The sequence below is a fragment of the Triticum dicoccoides genome, chromosome 3B (assembly GCF_002162155.2).
Source record: "Triticum dicoccoides isolate Atlit2015 ecotype Zavitan chromosome 3B, WEW_v2.0, whole genome shotgun sequence".
Classification (NCBI taxonomy): domain Eukaryota; kingdom Viridiplantae; phylum Streptophyta; class Magnoliopsida; order Poales; family Poaceae; genus Triticum; species Triticum dicoccoides.
The window spans coordinates 268,978,124-268,993,445 of NC_041385.1; the positions used below are offsets into that span (position 1 = coordinate 268,978,124).

The following is a 15,322-nucleotide window of genomic DNA, read 5'->3' on the forward strand; positions in this document are numbered from 1 at the left end:
AGTCTGTGGCTTCTGTAGCGAGGTTGAGCCTCCCGTCCTTGGATGGCGTGCTCTGATCTGGATCTAGGGCTAGTGCGGTTACAGGCGCAATCCGCCGCACATAGTCTGATGACAGATTTAGGTCATGTTCATCATGGTGGCAGGGCGCGGTTGTCATAGGCTCGAATCCGTCGAAGATCAAGTCTCCGCGGAAGTCGGCGGTGTAGTTCAAGCTTCCAAACCTGACCTGATGGTCAGGGGCGTAGCTCTCGATCTGCTCTAGATGGCCAAGCGAGTTGGCCCGCAGTGCGAAGCCACCGAATACGAAGATCTGTCCGGGGAAAAAACTTCACACTGGACGGCATTGTTGTAGATGATTGAAGGAGCCATCAAGCCTTATGGTGGCGACACAGTGGAACTCTCAATGAAAGCACCAATGTCGGTGTCAAAACTGGCGGATCTCGGGTAGGGGGCCCCGAACTGTACGTCTAAGGCTAATGGTAACAGGAGGCGGGGGACACAATGTTTACCCAGGTTCGGGCCCTCTCGATGGAGGTAATACCCTACTTCCTGCTTGATTGATGATGATATGAGTATTACAAGAGTTGATCTAATACAAGATTATAGAGGCTAAACCCTAGAAGCCAGCCTATGGTTATGATTGTTCTTGTCCTACGGACTAAACCCTCCAGTTTATATAGACACCGGAGGGGGCTAGGGTTACACAGAGTCGGTTACAGAGAAAGGAATCTTCACATCCGAATCGCCAAGCTTGCCTTCCACACAAAGGAGAGTCCCGTACGGACACGAGACAAAGTCTTCTATCTTGTATCTTCATAGCCCAACAGTCCGGCATACACATATAGTCCGGCTGTCCGAGGACCCCTTAATCCAAGACTCCCTCACCACCACTTCGGCATCTTCGCCAAGTGTTATCAATGCATCTTCTCCTTTGGACGTACGGCATCTTCGCCTACTTCCCATGAGTTCGCCTACATCGACATCTTCAATCGCAAGGCGACCACCTACAAGCTAGGGCGACACTTCCATCATCGGAAGCCCCTAAAGGAAGATGGCCGAGCATGGGAAATTCCCTTCGGTCATGGAGACGAGCTACGAGGTGCCACATCATATGGGCCTCCTACAACAAAATGGCGACAAGACGGTCGAGTAAGGGCCATCCCTTTCAACCACAGTGACAAGCACAAACCTCTTCTACAACATGAAGACGGTGCCCAAATGGGACACATACTTCGAGTCGAGCTATGAGAGCGCACTTGAGACCTTATCTTTGGTCTCGGTGGAGAGCGATGATTTGCCACATCCTATGACATTCATCTTCAAAGGCGTTATGGATGAGGAGGTTGAGCATGGGAATATCCCTTCAACCAAGGAGGCAATAGGAGTTGAGCATGGAGACAATTGCACCTACATCTCTTTGACACCCACATATGATGAGATGCCCCAATTCCCATGTGAGGAGAGCCACCCCACCATGAGTGATATGAGTGACTCCACCATATGTGACATTGAGAGCATTTCCTATGAGAGGTTGAGAGTGACCACCACTAGCCCAACACACGAGATTATGCCACACATCCGATGTGAGGTTGAGAGCCATTTGAGTGACTACACCAACCATATGAGTGAGAGTATCTTACCGGGAGTGGGTGAGCCACAACACTTAGTGAGTGAGGTAATTGAGACGGCACATGAGGCCACTATGATTTCTAACGACTTAACCTCTACTCCGAGTGTGTTTTCTTCTTTGGTGCTAGGTCTCCTACATGACGACATGCCTATCCTCGTCGAGTACATACCTACAATGGAGATGATGATGGCCATGGTGGATGATAATGCACCCCCCACATGGTTCCATCACGAAGATGACCACAACTTGGTCTTCGACACCTCACCTACAACACATGAGCGATGCTCCGAAGGTAACATAGGTGACGATGCTTCTCTTCTCCCACTAGTGGACTATCTTACCAATGATTGCTTGCATGATGTTGACACACCTATTACCATGTTTCATGCCAGTGTGCCCTCCTCATGTCATGACTTACCAATTTATGATGAATATGACGACGAGCATGTCGACTTGGCTAGTTGTGATGTTATGCTCCATAGGATATCATGTGAAAATTCTTTTTGTCACATCATGTTCGACAACCCTTTAAACTTGTCATATGCTATGAGTGAGATCTCCCATATTGCAACATTTCAATCTCAACATAGTAACTATGCATGCCCCATTCAAATAAATCCCATTTGCACTTATGGCATAGATGACGAGATCATGGTTATTGGTATGTGCTTCTCTTGTGATGATATTGCTATACTACCTTTGCAAAATTTGTACAATTCATCTCATATGCTATGCCATGAAAATTATTGCATATCGCTTGATTCCATTCCTTGTGTTCATAATATGCATACCATTCATAAAAATGCTCTAGATATTACTAGTGATGCATTACACAATTTGAATCTCCATTATGCTATACATAGTAACAAACCTTTCATGATGGATGACATATTTCTATATCACGCATCTCATTTATTTGAGCATTGGATATTTCGTGCTAACCAGCACATGCACGTATGCATCATAATGGATGATGTGTACATATACCACGCACACACAATTTTCCCTTTGCATTTGTTTTGTGTAGGTACTTATGAACACTCGTCAACCCCACAATCCCATGAGTTGATGAAACAAGCTCTTGAGCAATGATGCTTTGGGATCCCATGGATAACACTCCCCACTGTTCCACTTGCGCAAGGACTTTGCGCATCTTTTCTACATGGCCCTCACATGGTTATGGATTCTTGTCTATTACGTATCATTTGCTCATATTGCCATGTTCACTTTGCATGATATAACTCTTTCCATGATTTTTCCATGCAATTGTGACCCTTGCTTGCACTTACATATGATTCACCATTCTACTACTGCTATGTGTATTTGCATGCTCAATGGAGATCTTTGTTGCTATTTCCATGTTCTATGTGTGCCCCATGATATTGCGCATACTTTGCTCATATCTTGTTTTCATGCTTGCGATATGTCATGCGCATTGCATATGCCAACTATTTGCACACATGACATCATTGCCGTGATTACCTCTAGTATGTTGCATCTTCGCACTACTAGCTTGAATGACTTGATTGCCTCACACATTATGAACAATTGTTCTTTCTATTGTGTTGAGTGCCACACTATATTCACTACACCCCATGCACGTTATGCTTGGATTGTCTTGCACTTTATACACTTCATTTATTTTGGTGTTGTGAATGCTTCATATGCATACAATAGACCATTTTTTGAGCGCCTTATGCATGCTTGTTATAAGCTTGAGGTAGATGCTTATTCTCTTAACACACATATTTGCATCGCTACCTCACATTTACATGGTTGTTTCCATGTTGTCCTCGATTTTGCTCAATTTATGTGCTTACATTGTCACATTCCCTTGTCACACCATATGTTATGCTTGATGACGACACTTGTTTGGTGAATCACCTCTTCAATGCTTGGTTTTGCACTGACACTGACCGCATTTGTTTTTCCAAGTGTTTGTTATACTTGCTCCTTTTGAAGGAATCACAAGATGGTGAGACATTGGAGAGTGCCCATTTGGAGCTTCAACATGATAAGTGCTTGGTAGTTGTCCACTTCTACACGGCGACGCCCTCTCTTTCCCATGGTGATGAATATCACGATCCGTGGAAGAATCTCTCCCAAGGGTGGGGGGAGCTGATGCAGAGCATCCCTCGTTCATCCCCATGGACGTTTCGTCACCATCGCAAGCATGAAGAGTACCGATGACAAGAGTCCGTGCACGCATCATCGAAACCGAGGTTAACTCTTTCCTGTTTGAACTTCATTCGGATGCACATGAGAGTTGGGTTCTACCTCAAATGGATACATTGTGCATTCTAAGGTACCAAGGAGAAGACCGTGAGGAGGCATGGAGGGATCACCAAGTCCACATGGAGACCCAAGGAGAACAAGGAACCCCCAGACGCGCCGGAGGCCTCGGACCACCCCGGGTGCCCGACCTCCTATGCCCCGGGTGCCCGACCCCCGGCCCCAAAGGACGCGGCCCCTTTGTCCACCCCGGGTGCCCGCACCCCGACCACCGGGTGCCCGGTCCCCCTCCCAGGCGCCACCCCGGGTGCCCGGTTTTCTACTCCCCGACGACCCCGGGTGCCCGGACATGTCCGAATATGCCTGCACGCATTTTGGGTTAAAAGACCCTTGTACCCCTGATTTCCTCCTATTTCGTCCCTAGGCTATAAGTACTCCTCATCTATCTCATTTCTATGGATAGCAAAGTATATGTGAGATATTGAGAGAGCTTTGCTCATCTTCCTCCTCTTGGAGATCATGGCCTTCTAAGGAAGAAGATCCTCTTGTGTATATCAAAGCCTCCTCTTCGAGAAGGATCCCCATCATAGGATCATCAAGACCTCTTTCGTCATAGGATTGGGATGAACTAGTTACCTCTTGTATCTTCTTGTGTTGGATTTGGACCTTTGTATCTCTCTTTGTGTGATTGGATCTAGCACATGTGTGATTGGATCAAGTTAATTTGAGTGTTACTCTTGTTTTCCCCCTTTGTGTTCTTCTTGTTCTTGGGGATTTCCCCTACAATTCGTGAAAGATCTCCATCTAGAGTTCCACCCTACAACACCCTGGGTATTTGATACCAGTTCAGTTGCTAAGATTAGTAACGCAAAACAGGAGTTGCGGAATAAACATAGACTAGTTAAGGGCGAGGTGACGTTGTGTGTTGGAAGTGATTCCAAGGTTGATACGATCACCATAACACATTCCCTCTACCTTCGGGATTAGTGTTGAACCTAAATAAATGTTATTTGGTGTTTGCGTTGAGCATGAATATGATTAGATCATGTTTCTTGCAATACGGTTATTCATTTAAGTTAGAAAATAATTGTTATTCTGTTTACATGAATAAAACCTTCTATGGTCATACACCCAATGTGAATGGTTTATTGAATCTCGATCGTAGTGATACACATATTCATAATATTGATGCCAAAAGATGCAAAGTTGATAATGAGAGTGCAACATACTTGTGGCACTGCCATTTAGGTCATATTGGTGTAAAGCACATGAAGAAACTCCATTAGATGGACTTTTGGAATCCCTTGATTATGAATCCTTTGGTGCTTGCGAACCATGCCTCATAGGCAAGATGACTAAAACTCCATTCTCCGAAACAATGGAGCGAGATAATGACTTACTGAAAATAATACTTACCGATGTATGCGGTCCAATGAGTGTTGAAGCACGCGATGGGTGTCGTTATTTTCTGACCATCACAGATGATTTGAGTAGGTATGGGTATATCTACTTAATGAAACACAAGTCTGAAACATTTGAAAATTTCAAAGAATTTCGGAGTGAAGTGGAGAATCATCGTAACAAGAAAATAAAGTTTCTACGATCTGATCATGGAGGCGAATATTTGAGTTACAAGTTTGGCCTTCATTTAAAACAATGTGGAAGAGTTACAGAACTCACGCCACCTGGAACACCACAGCGTAATGGTGTGTCCGAACATCGAAACCGTACTTTATTAGATATGGTGTGTTCTATGATGTCTCTTATCGATTTACCACTATCGTTTTGGGTTATGCATTAGAGACAACTGCATTCACGTTAAATAGGGCACTGTCTAAATCCGCCGAGACAACATTGTATGAACTGTGGTTTGGCAAGAAACCTAAGCTGTCGTTTATTGAAGTTTGGGGATGTGACACTTATGTCAAAAGGCTTTAGCCTGATAAGCTCGAACCCAAATTGGATAAGTGCGTCTTCATAGGATACCCTAAAGAAACTATTGGGTACACCTTCTACCATAGTCCGAAGGCAAGATCTTTGTTGCTAAGAATGGGACCTTTCTAGAGAAGGAGTTTCTTTCAAAAGAAGTGAGTGGGAGGAAAGTAGAACTTGATGAGGTAATTGTACCTTCTCTCGAATTGGAAAGTAGCGCATCAGAGAAAACTACTCCTGTGATGCCTATACCAACTAGAGAGGAAGCTAATGATGATGATAATGAAACTTTAGATCAAGTTACTACAAAACCTCGTAGGTCAACCAGAACACGATTCGCACCAGAGTGGTACGATGATCCTGTCCTCAAAGTCATGTTATTAGAACAAGGCGAACCTACGAACTATGAAGAAGCTATGATGAGACTAGATTCCGACAGATGGCTTGAGGCCATGAAATCTGAGATAGGATCCATGTATGAGAACAAAGTGTGGACTTTGGTAGATTTGCCCGATGATCAGCAAGCCATAGAGAATAAATGGATCTTCAAGAAGAAGACTGACGCTCATGGTAATGTTACTATCTACAAAGCTCGGCTTGTCGCAAAAGCTTTTCGACAAGTTCAATGGGTTGACTACGATGAGACTTTCTCACCCGTAGCGATGCTTAAGTCTGTCCAAATCATGTTAGAAATTGCCGCATTTATGAAATCTGGCAAATGGATGTCAAAATTGCAATCCTTAATGGATTTCTTGAAGAAGAGTTGTATATGATGCAACCAGAAGGTTTTGTTGATCCTAAAGGTGCTAAAAAAGTGTGCAAGCTCCAGTGATCCATCTATGGACTGGTGCAAGCATCTCGGAGTTGGAAGATACACTTTGATGAGGTGATCAAAGCATATGGTTTTATACAGACTTATGGTGAAGCCTGTATTTACAAGAAAGTGAGTGGGAACTCTATAGAATTTCTGATATTATATGTGGATGACATATTGTTGATTGGCAATGGCATAGAATATCTGGATAGCATAAAAGGATACTTGAACAAGAATTTTTCAATAAAAGACCTTGGTAAAGCTACTTATGTATTGGGCATCAAGATCTATAGAGATAGATCGAGATGCTTAATAGGACTTTCACAAAGTACATATCTTGACAAAGTTTTGAAGAATTTCAAAATGTATCAGTCAAAGAAAGGGTTCTTCCTGCATTGCAAGGTATGAAGTTGAGTAAGACTCAAAATCCGACCACGGCAGAAGATAGAGAGAGAATGAAAGTCATTTCTTATGCCTCAGCCATAGGTTCTATAAAGTATGACATGCTGTGTACAAGACCTATTGTGTACCTTGCCATGAGTTTGGCAAGGGGGTATAATAGTGATCCAGGAGTAGATCACTAGACAACGGTCAAAATTTATCCTTAGTTACCTAAGAGGACTAAGGAAATATTTCTCGGTTATGGAGGTGATAAAGAGTTCATCGTAAAGGGTTACGCCGATTCAAGCTTTGACACCAATTCGGATGACTCGGAGTCTCAATCTAGATACATATTGATAGTGGGAGCAATTAGCTAGAGTAGCACCATGCAGAGCATTGTAGACATAGAAATTTGCAAATATACATACAGATCTGAATGTGAAAGACCCGTTGACTTAACTTCTCTCACAAGCAAAACATGATCACACCTTAGTACTCTTTGGGTGTTAATCACATGATGATGTGAACTAGATTATTGACTCTAGTAAACCCTTTGGGTGTTGGTCACATGGCGATGTGAACTATGGGTGTTAATCACATGGCGATGTGAACTATTGGTGTTAAATCACATGGCAATGTGAAATAGATTATTGACTCTAGTGCAAGTGGGAGACTGAAGGAAATATGCCCTAGAGGCAATAATAAAGTTTTTATTGTATATTTCCTTATTCATGATAAAGGTTTATTATTCATACGAGAATTGTATTGATCGGAAACATAAATACATGTGTGAATACATAAACAAATACTGTGTCCCTAGTAAGCCTCTACTAGACTAGCTCGTTGATCAAAGATGGTTAAGGTTTCCTAACCATGGACATGTGTTATCATTTGATAATGGGATCACATCATTAGGAGAATGATGTGATGGACAAGACCCACCCGTTAGCTTAGCATAATGATCGTTAAGTTTATTGCTATTGCTTTCTTCATGTCAAATACTTATTCCTTCGACTTTGAGATTATGCAACTCCCAGATACCAGAGGAATGCCTTTTGTGCTATCAAACATCATAACGTAACTGGGAGATTATAAAGATGCTCTAAGGTATCTCTGAAGGTGATTGTTTAGTTGAGATAGATCAAGATTAGGATTTGTCACTCCGAGTATCGGAGAGGTATCTCTGGGCCCTCCCGGTAATTCAAATCATAAGCTTGCAAGAAAAAAAACTAAAGAGTTAGTCACTAGGTGATGTATTATGGAACGAGTAAAGAGACTTGCCGGGAACGGGATTGAACTAGGTATGAAGACACCGACGATCGAATCTCGGGAAAGTAACATACCGATGGACAAAGGGAACTACGTATGTTGTCATAACGGTTCGACCGATAAAGATCTTCGTAGAATATGTAGGAGCCAATATGGGATCCAGGTTCCACAATTGGTTATTGACCGGAGAGGTGTCTCGGTCATGTCTACATAGTTCTTGATCCCGTAGGGTTCGCACGCTTAATGTTCGATGATGATATAGTATTATATGAGTTATGTGATTTGGTGACCGAATGTTGTTTGGAGTCCCGGATGAGATCACTGACATGACGAGGAATCTCAAAATGGTCAATAGGTAAATATTGATACATAGGATGATGGTATCCGGACACCAGAAGTGTTTCGGAGGGTACCGAGTACTTATCGGGTCACCGGAAAGGAGTTTCAGGCACCCCCGACAAAGATATGGGCCTAATGGGCCAAAGGGGGAACATACCACCCCCTGGTGCGCCCCTTCTTTGGACAGCAAGCCCTAAAGGAAGGAAAGAGGGGAGGGCTAGCCCCTCCTGCCTTTCCCTCTCATGGGAGAAAGGAAAGGGAGGGGGGCACCCTCCCCTGCCTTTCCCCCGCGCCTATATAAGGCACATGGGGCGACTTGGGAGGGACTCCAAAGTAGGATTCCTCCTACTTGGGCACCTCCTTTGGCTGCTCCTTCCTCCCACCTATATATATATGTGGGAAGGGGCGCCACACAAGGACACAACATTGTCTTAGCCGTGTGCGGCGCCCCCGTCCAACGTTTACTCCCTCGGTCATATTTTCGTAGTGCTTAGGCGAAGCCCTGCAGAGATTGCATCACCATCACCGTCACCATGCCGTCGTGCTGCCAGAAATCATCTACTACTTCACATGTATTGCTAGATCAAGAAGGCGAGGACGTCACCGAGCTGAACGTGTGCAGAACGCGGAGGTGTCGTGCGTTTGTTACTTGATCGGTTGGAGCGCGAAAAAGTTCGACTACATCAACCGCGTTGTGAAACGCTTCCGCTTACGGTCTATAAGAGTACGTAGACACACTCTCCCCCTCGTTGCTATGCATCTCCACGGATGATCATTGCGTGTGTGTAGAAATTTTTTGTTTTCCATGCAACGTTCCCCAACAAGTATACTTGAAGAGGCCCCAATGGGGTGGGCAGCCCAAGAAATTCTCATAAAGAGAAAGAAAAGCTGAGAGGTACACAATGGCATTGGGGGAAAGGTGATGAAGTTCTGCACCAAAATAATCGAGAAATTCCCCAAAGAAAGGGTGGGGAGGCATCACAAAGCCCCACTCGAAGCGTGTGACGAGCAGGACACGCTCGTTTTCCTGAGGTGTCGGCTCGATCTCTCCCGCGCCCGGTCGCCGCCATCCCTCATGCGGAATCAGCCCTTCCTCCGCCAACTCTTCCAACCGCCGAGCGGTAATGCCCGACGGGATCCAATCCCTCGCCGCACCGCCAGCCGCCACGCCAGAGCTGGAGGAAGTGACCTTCCCCGCCTTCTTTGCCTTCTCCGCCTTGGCAGTGGAGTCCCTCACCATCGCCGCGCACTCGGGTGGAGAAAAGAAGCGGAGGAGCCGAAGCGAGAAGAAGGGGATCTGAGGACCGGACCTCTGCCCTCGAGTCTCTTATATCAACAGACAAAATCTTGGGACAAATCTCTCTATGCCAATCCCCGGATCGACGGCCCACGCGGCAATGCTTTGGACAGGACAGCCACGACATGTGGTGGAGATCGTGTGTGCAAATCGAGGAGCCACGCCCCCACTTTCCCACCAATGCACGACATTACCGCTTCAGCGCGCGAACACGCGAATTCAAATCCCGGGATTCCCGGGACAGATCAATCTGATTGATTGCCGGCGATACCTTTCCTGAAGGACGCACGTCAGTCCGACTGAAGTCTCCTTCAGGATCGTTATGTGACGAGCTTGACGCCCCTCTGCGGGTTCACTTGGCCCTCTCAGAAGGCTCCAAGGCGCATGACTCATAAACCTGGACTTGTAGAAGGCCCGCTCTGGCGTTCCCCTGGGATAAGGAGTGGCATTTCTCTGGAGAATCAGACCACGCGCCGGCGTCGCACCTCGAGTTGCCATGGCATGCCCTCACTCGGGCCCCTAGTCTGTCTCTTCCGAGTGACAAAACGAATGCCATCGGATTTTTTCTCGACGATCAACAACACCCGGCCATCTGGGAAAATAAAAGTCCAGAATCCGTTGTGTTTTCGTCCAAGGAACAATGAATCATGACTCGGAAACATATTCCGAGTGACCCTGCACCACTTGGATTTAACCGAATGATCGGTTCGTCTGTTCTACGAAATCCCAACTGATTCGCGGGCTAATGATGTGGTCACCTATTACAGGTAGGGTCAAGTACCCATCATTTGGGACCCACATGGGCCCATCACCATCATAGGTAGGTCCCTGGACCATGCCAGCACTCGGATGCATACTTCAGGAGGATCACTCGGACAACTCTACAGCACTCGGACAACCACACGTCACTCGGCGAACGATCAACCACTCGGACGTACAGGGCAGGAAGGCATCGTGGGAGCTGCAATGGTCGAGGGATCCTAAGTCGTCCACTAAATAGAGTTATAACTACTGTTACCTGTAACTGCTGTAGCATAGACTCATTGCATTAATAACTGCCCCATTCAATGGCATTAATTGCCTCGGAGGCATGGGAGACATGAGGCTGCAGCGCACTCTATATAAGCCGCACCCCTCTCCATAGCCGGGCACGTTCAACCTTGTAATCCTATCCATCAAATCAAAGCAAGTATCATGGCACGAGGCGTAAGGCTTTTACCTCCACCGAGTGAGGGGCCTGAACTCGTTAAACACCGTGTGTTACACCTATGCCGTAGCTAGGCTCTGCCCCTTATTCGTATCCCCTAGTACACATTGTCAGTATCATAACCCCGACAGTAGGGACCTTCCCTACAGTTTTTTCGTTCAAAGAAAAACTATGTGATCCAAATGAGGTTTCTCACATTTATTTTTCAACCACGTCAATGGAAACTTTTGTTCATTTCTTTTTCTGAAATGCAGTCCGCTATTGATAATTCATGGCCAGATACTTGCCGCATCATGGCCAATGTTCACAATGGTTTTAAAAGAAGGAGAAAAGCAACACCACCACCATCACCACTAATTTCCCTTCGCATACATTCACGAGCTAAAAAGATAGTAATCGATTTGTCCATAAAAGAAAATTGTGTGCTTCTCGTCTGTTTGTTTTCAGCTATATTACCCCGCTGACTACATACTATGTAGCTTCGTATATTCAAACGTTAACTAGGTGCCTCGTGGTTCGATTGCAACTAAAAAGATACCTTGTTTCCTCGTAAAAACACAAAATAGCATATATTTTTAGCCATCAAGATGTTACACTATATTCAGGTCACGGGAATGTCCATCCAGTTGGTTAACAAGAAACTGATTGCATATAGCCAATCGGGTTTCACCTCAAACCATGGTTAGAAGTCATAATTTAGTACATGTTGCTTTGTTCTTCTGTGGATTTTTACCCTAGTTTAATCACACGCGGCTCTCCTTTGTGTGTAAATAAACAATGATACAAACTCTGAAACAACAATAAGCAAAGCAAAAGGGCCTTGCAAGAAAAAGAAGATAATTTTGAATGTGAAGAAGAAGATATATAATTAAATAAAGAGAATGATGAAAAGTGGTGAGATGGGCGTGTGGTTAGATTGGCCTGCTGTACACATGGCGCGCGCCCATTTGAAGCCGAAGATTACACCTCATCGCCGCCTTATCGCACCACCCTATCTCTTGCATGTCAGCTCTGAGCAGCAGCTGCTCTGCTCTGCTCTGCTGCATATACACGGCTCCCTCTCCATTCCCCCGAACTCTTCGCTCCCGTTCCGCGGTGTCAGTCATACACAGGATGGCGTCCGCCATGGAGCTCTCCCTCCTCAACCCCGCAATGCACCACCACGGCATCGCGGCCAAGACGGCCTCCCACCTCCCGCTTCTCCCCGCGCGCCGGGGCGCCGTCCGCTTCCGCGTGAGGGCCGCCGCCGCGGCGCCGCCCGCACCCGCCGCGAAGCCCGGCTCGCCCAAGAAGCGGGGCAAGACGGAGGTCAACGAGTCGCTGCTCACGCCGCGCTTCTACACCACGGACTTCGACGAGATGGAGCAGCTGTTCAACGCCGAGATTAACAAGCAGCTCAATCAGGACGAGTTCGACGCGCTGCTGCAGGAGTTCAAGACGGACTACAACCAGACCCACTTCATCCGCAACCCCGAGTTCAAGGAGGCCGCCGACAAGATGCAGGGCCCGCTCCGCCAGATCTTCGTCGAGTTCCTCGAGCGCTCCTGCACCGCCGAGTTCTCCGGGTTCCTCCTCTACAAGGAGCTCGGCCGCAGGCTCAAGGTTCGTGTACCACTTCTTCTTCTTCTCTGCTCTTGCATGTGGGCATTTCGTCGAGCAGCTGGTGGGTGTGCGCTGATGCCAGCGTTTCCTTTTCAGAAAACCAACCCGGTGGTGGCTGAGATCTTCTCGCTCATGTCCAGGGACGAGGCCCGGCACGCTGGGTATGTACTTGCTTGCGCTCTTACTCCCATCAAAACAAAACAATTCGATCGGGCGTAACCACTAACCAGAAGCCAAATGCATTGACTATGACCAGAAATGCCTTCTCCCCTCATGTAAAAAGTTTAGGCTTCAACTCAATTTCGCAAGAATTATCAAAACATTCTTATATTATGGGACGGAGGGAGTAGTACTGTAGTTGTTCTCAGCATATATGATTTGTGTTATTCATAAAGAAGCATGATTCGTGCTGTGTAGGTTCTTGAACAAGGGGCTGTCCGACTTCAACCTGGCTCTGGACCTCGGCTTCTTGACCAAGGCTAGGAAGTACACCTTCTTCAAGCCAAAGTTCATCTTCTACGCCACGTACCTGTCCGAGAAGATCGGCTACTGGAGGTACATCACCATCTTCAGGCACCTCAAGGCCAACCCGGAGTACCAGGTGTACCCCATCTTCAAGTACTTCGAGAACTGGTGCCAGGACGAGAACCGGCACGGCGATTTCTTCTCCGCGCTGCTCAAGGCGCAGCCGCAGTTCCTCAATGACTGGAAGGCCAAGCTCTGGTCACGCTTCTTCTGCCTCTCGGTAAAGCAAGTTAATCCTGCATTTTCTTCGATGGGAGTTTGCCATGTTCCTCTTTCTAACAGCTGCGTGCAATTGGACGACATTTCGCAGGTGTATATAACCATGTACCTGAATGACTGCCAACGTAGTGCCTTCTACGAAGGAATTGGTCTCAACACCAAAGAATTCGACATGCATGTCATCTATGAGGTAAAATGAAGTGACTTTTTCCTGTTTGTATACTCAATTATGACATGCATGCCCTAGTTGCTTCATTGAGTGTTTTATCAGGCAGTTTCTGGAGAGCTGCTCAACATGACAATAATGACCTGTCGTACAATAAACATCACCCCTATGAAGCATTATACTCTACTCCCTCTGTTCCATAATATAAAAGCGTTTTTGACACTACATTAATATCAAAAATGTTCTTGTATTATGGGACGGAGGGAGTAGTTTATTTATATGCTTATTATGACAATATTAGAGCTTCGACGTAAACCAAGACCTCTATTGATGATACTGTTGGTGCATATCTCTGCAGACCAACCGCACGACGGCGAGGATCTTCCCTGCTGTACCGGATGTTGAGAACCCTGAATTCAAGAGGAAGCTAGACAGGATGGTAGATATCAACCTGAAGATCATTTCTATAGGAGAGTCCAACGACATGCCCCTGGTGAAGAACCTAAAGAGGGTTCCTCTTATTGCCCAACTAGTGTCTGAGATCATCGCTGCGTACCTCATGCCCCCAATCGAGTCTGGCTCCGTTGATTTTGCCGAGTTTGAGCCCAAGCTTGTCTACTGAATTTGTAGAAAAAGGATCCATCTCTGCCTTTCTTCTCAGACATAATCATGCTCCTCAAGAGTCTCTGAATGAGCACATGATCCATGGTTAATTAACATGATCTACATCCTCCTGTGCTCATCTGTAAAGTATTAAAACTCGGCAAGTTTTTGCTTAGTCACATCAACATGTAAGTGGCAGTGAACTGCATCAGAGCATGTGTTCCGGTTTTGCTTCAGGTGGAGAAGCATATCTGAAGTTGTTATGTAACTTGTGTTGATACTTAAATAGCAATATAGCATCCGATTTTGTAGATATGTTATGTATCACACATGGCATGTTGTTAGGTCAACAACGGCATTGATATTTTATTACCGTAAATGCATGCACGAAATTAAAGAGTAAAATTCATGAAACTGCATCTATTTGTACAAAATATCACAAAACGATGCCCTTACACAAAGTCTCAAGAAACTACATATGGCTAGGCGAAATATATGGAAAACTACACTTTTATGTGCAACTCTGTAACATAATGTGACCTCTTTTTATGCCACGATGTCATTTCCCTACATGGATGGAGTGTGGTTAACATTGTGACGTTGTCATGCCCTAGGGGTGTCTCACTGTCACCTTACCAGAAGCCGGTCCCCCTAGGTCGGTTACGCAATGTGCCAATCAACCCGGCCATGGCCCCACGACATGATGGTCCCGCAAGGCTTGATGTACAAGACAAGGCAACCGGCGTCCGAATGGCTCCTCTTAACCAACTTAGAACATGTAACACTAGACACCGGCACCCATAAAAGCCGAGGCTAGGCTAGTCGCATGGATACAACAACAAAACCATAGAGCTCTGTTCAATCCCTCGATCTTTGTAACCCCTACACAATCAATATACATGAGTAGGAGTAGGGTATTACCTCGTCCACCAGGGGCCTGAACATGGGTAAAACTCTGCTCATGTTACCATCTGATCTACTCTTATGGTCGTATACAATATCGGATCTGCCAAAAATACTCTGAAAGTGGCGTGCCATGTAGAGTTGTTTGAGGCGAACCCAGATATCCGATGGTTTCTCCAGTTGGTGTTAGCGTCATGACGTCG

The 15,322-nt window shown here is 45.8% G+C and overlaps 1 protein-coding gene across 1 annotated transcript; it reads left to right on the forward strand.

Annotated features, from left to right (window-relative positions):
• Positions 1-12,168: 12,168 nt before the first annotated feature.
• Positions 12,169-14,529, forward strand: LOC119275877 (magnesium-protoporphyrin IX monomethyl ester [oxidative] cyclase, chloroplastic-like). The gene is made up of 5 exons (XM_037556809.1): positions 12,169-12,703; positions 12,800-12,864; positions 13,121-13,448; positions 13,539-13,637; positions 13,972-14,529. Exons 1-5 carry the CDS (start codon positions 12,215-12,217, stop codon positions 14,233-14,235), a joined length of 1,245 nt encoding a protein of 414 aa, XP_037412706.1. The 5' UTR covers positions 12,169-12,214; the 3' UTR covers positions 14,236-14,529.
• The last annotated feature ends 793 nt before the right edge of the window (positions 14,530-15,322 follow it).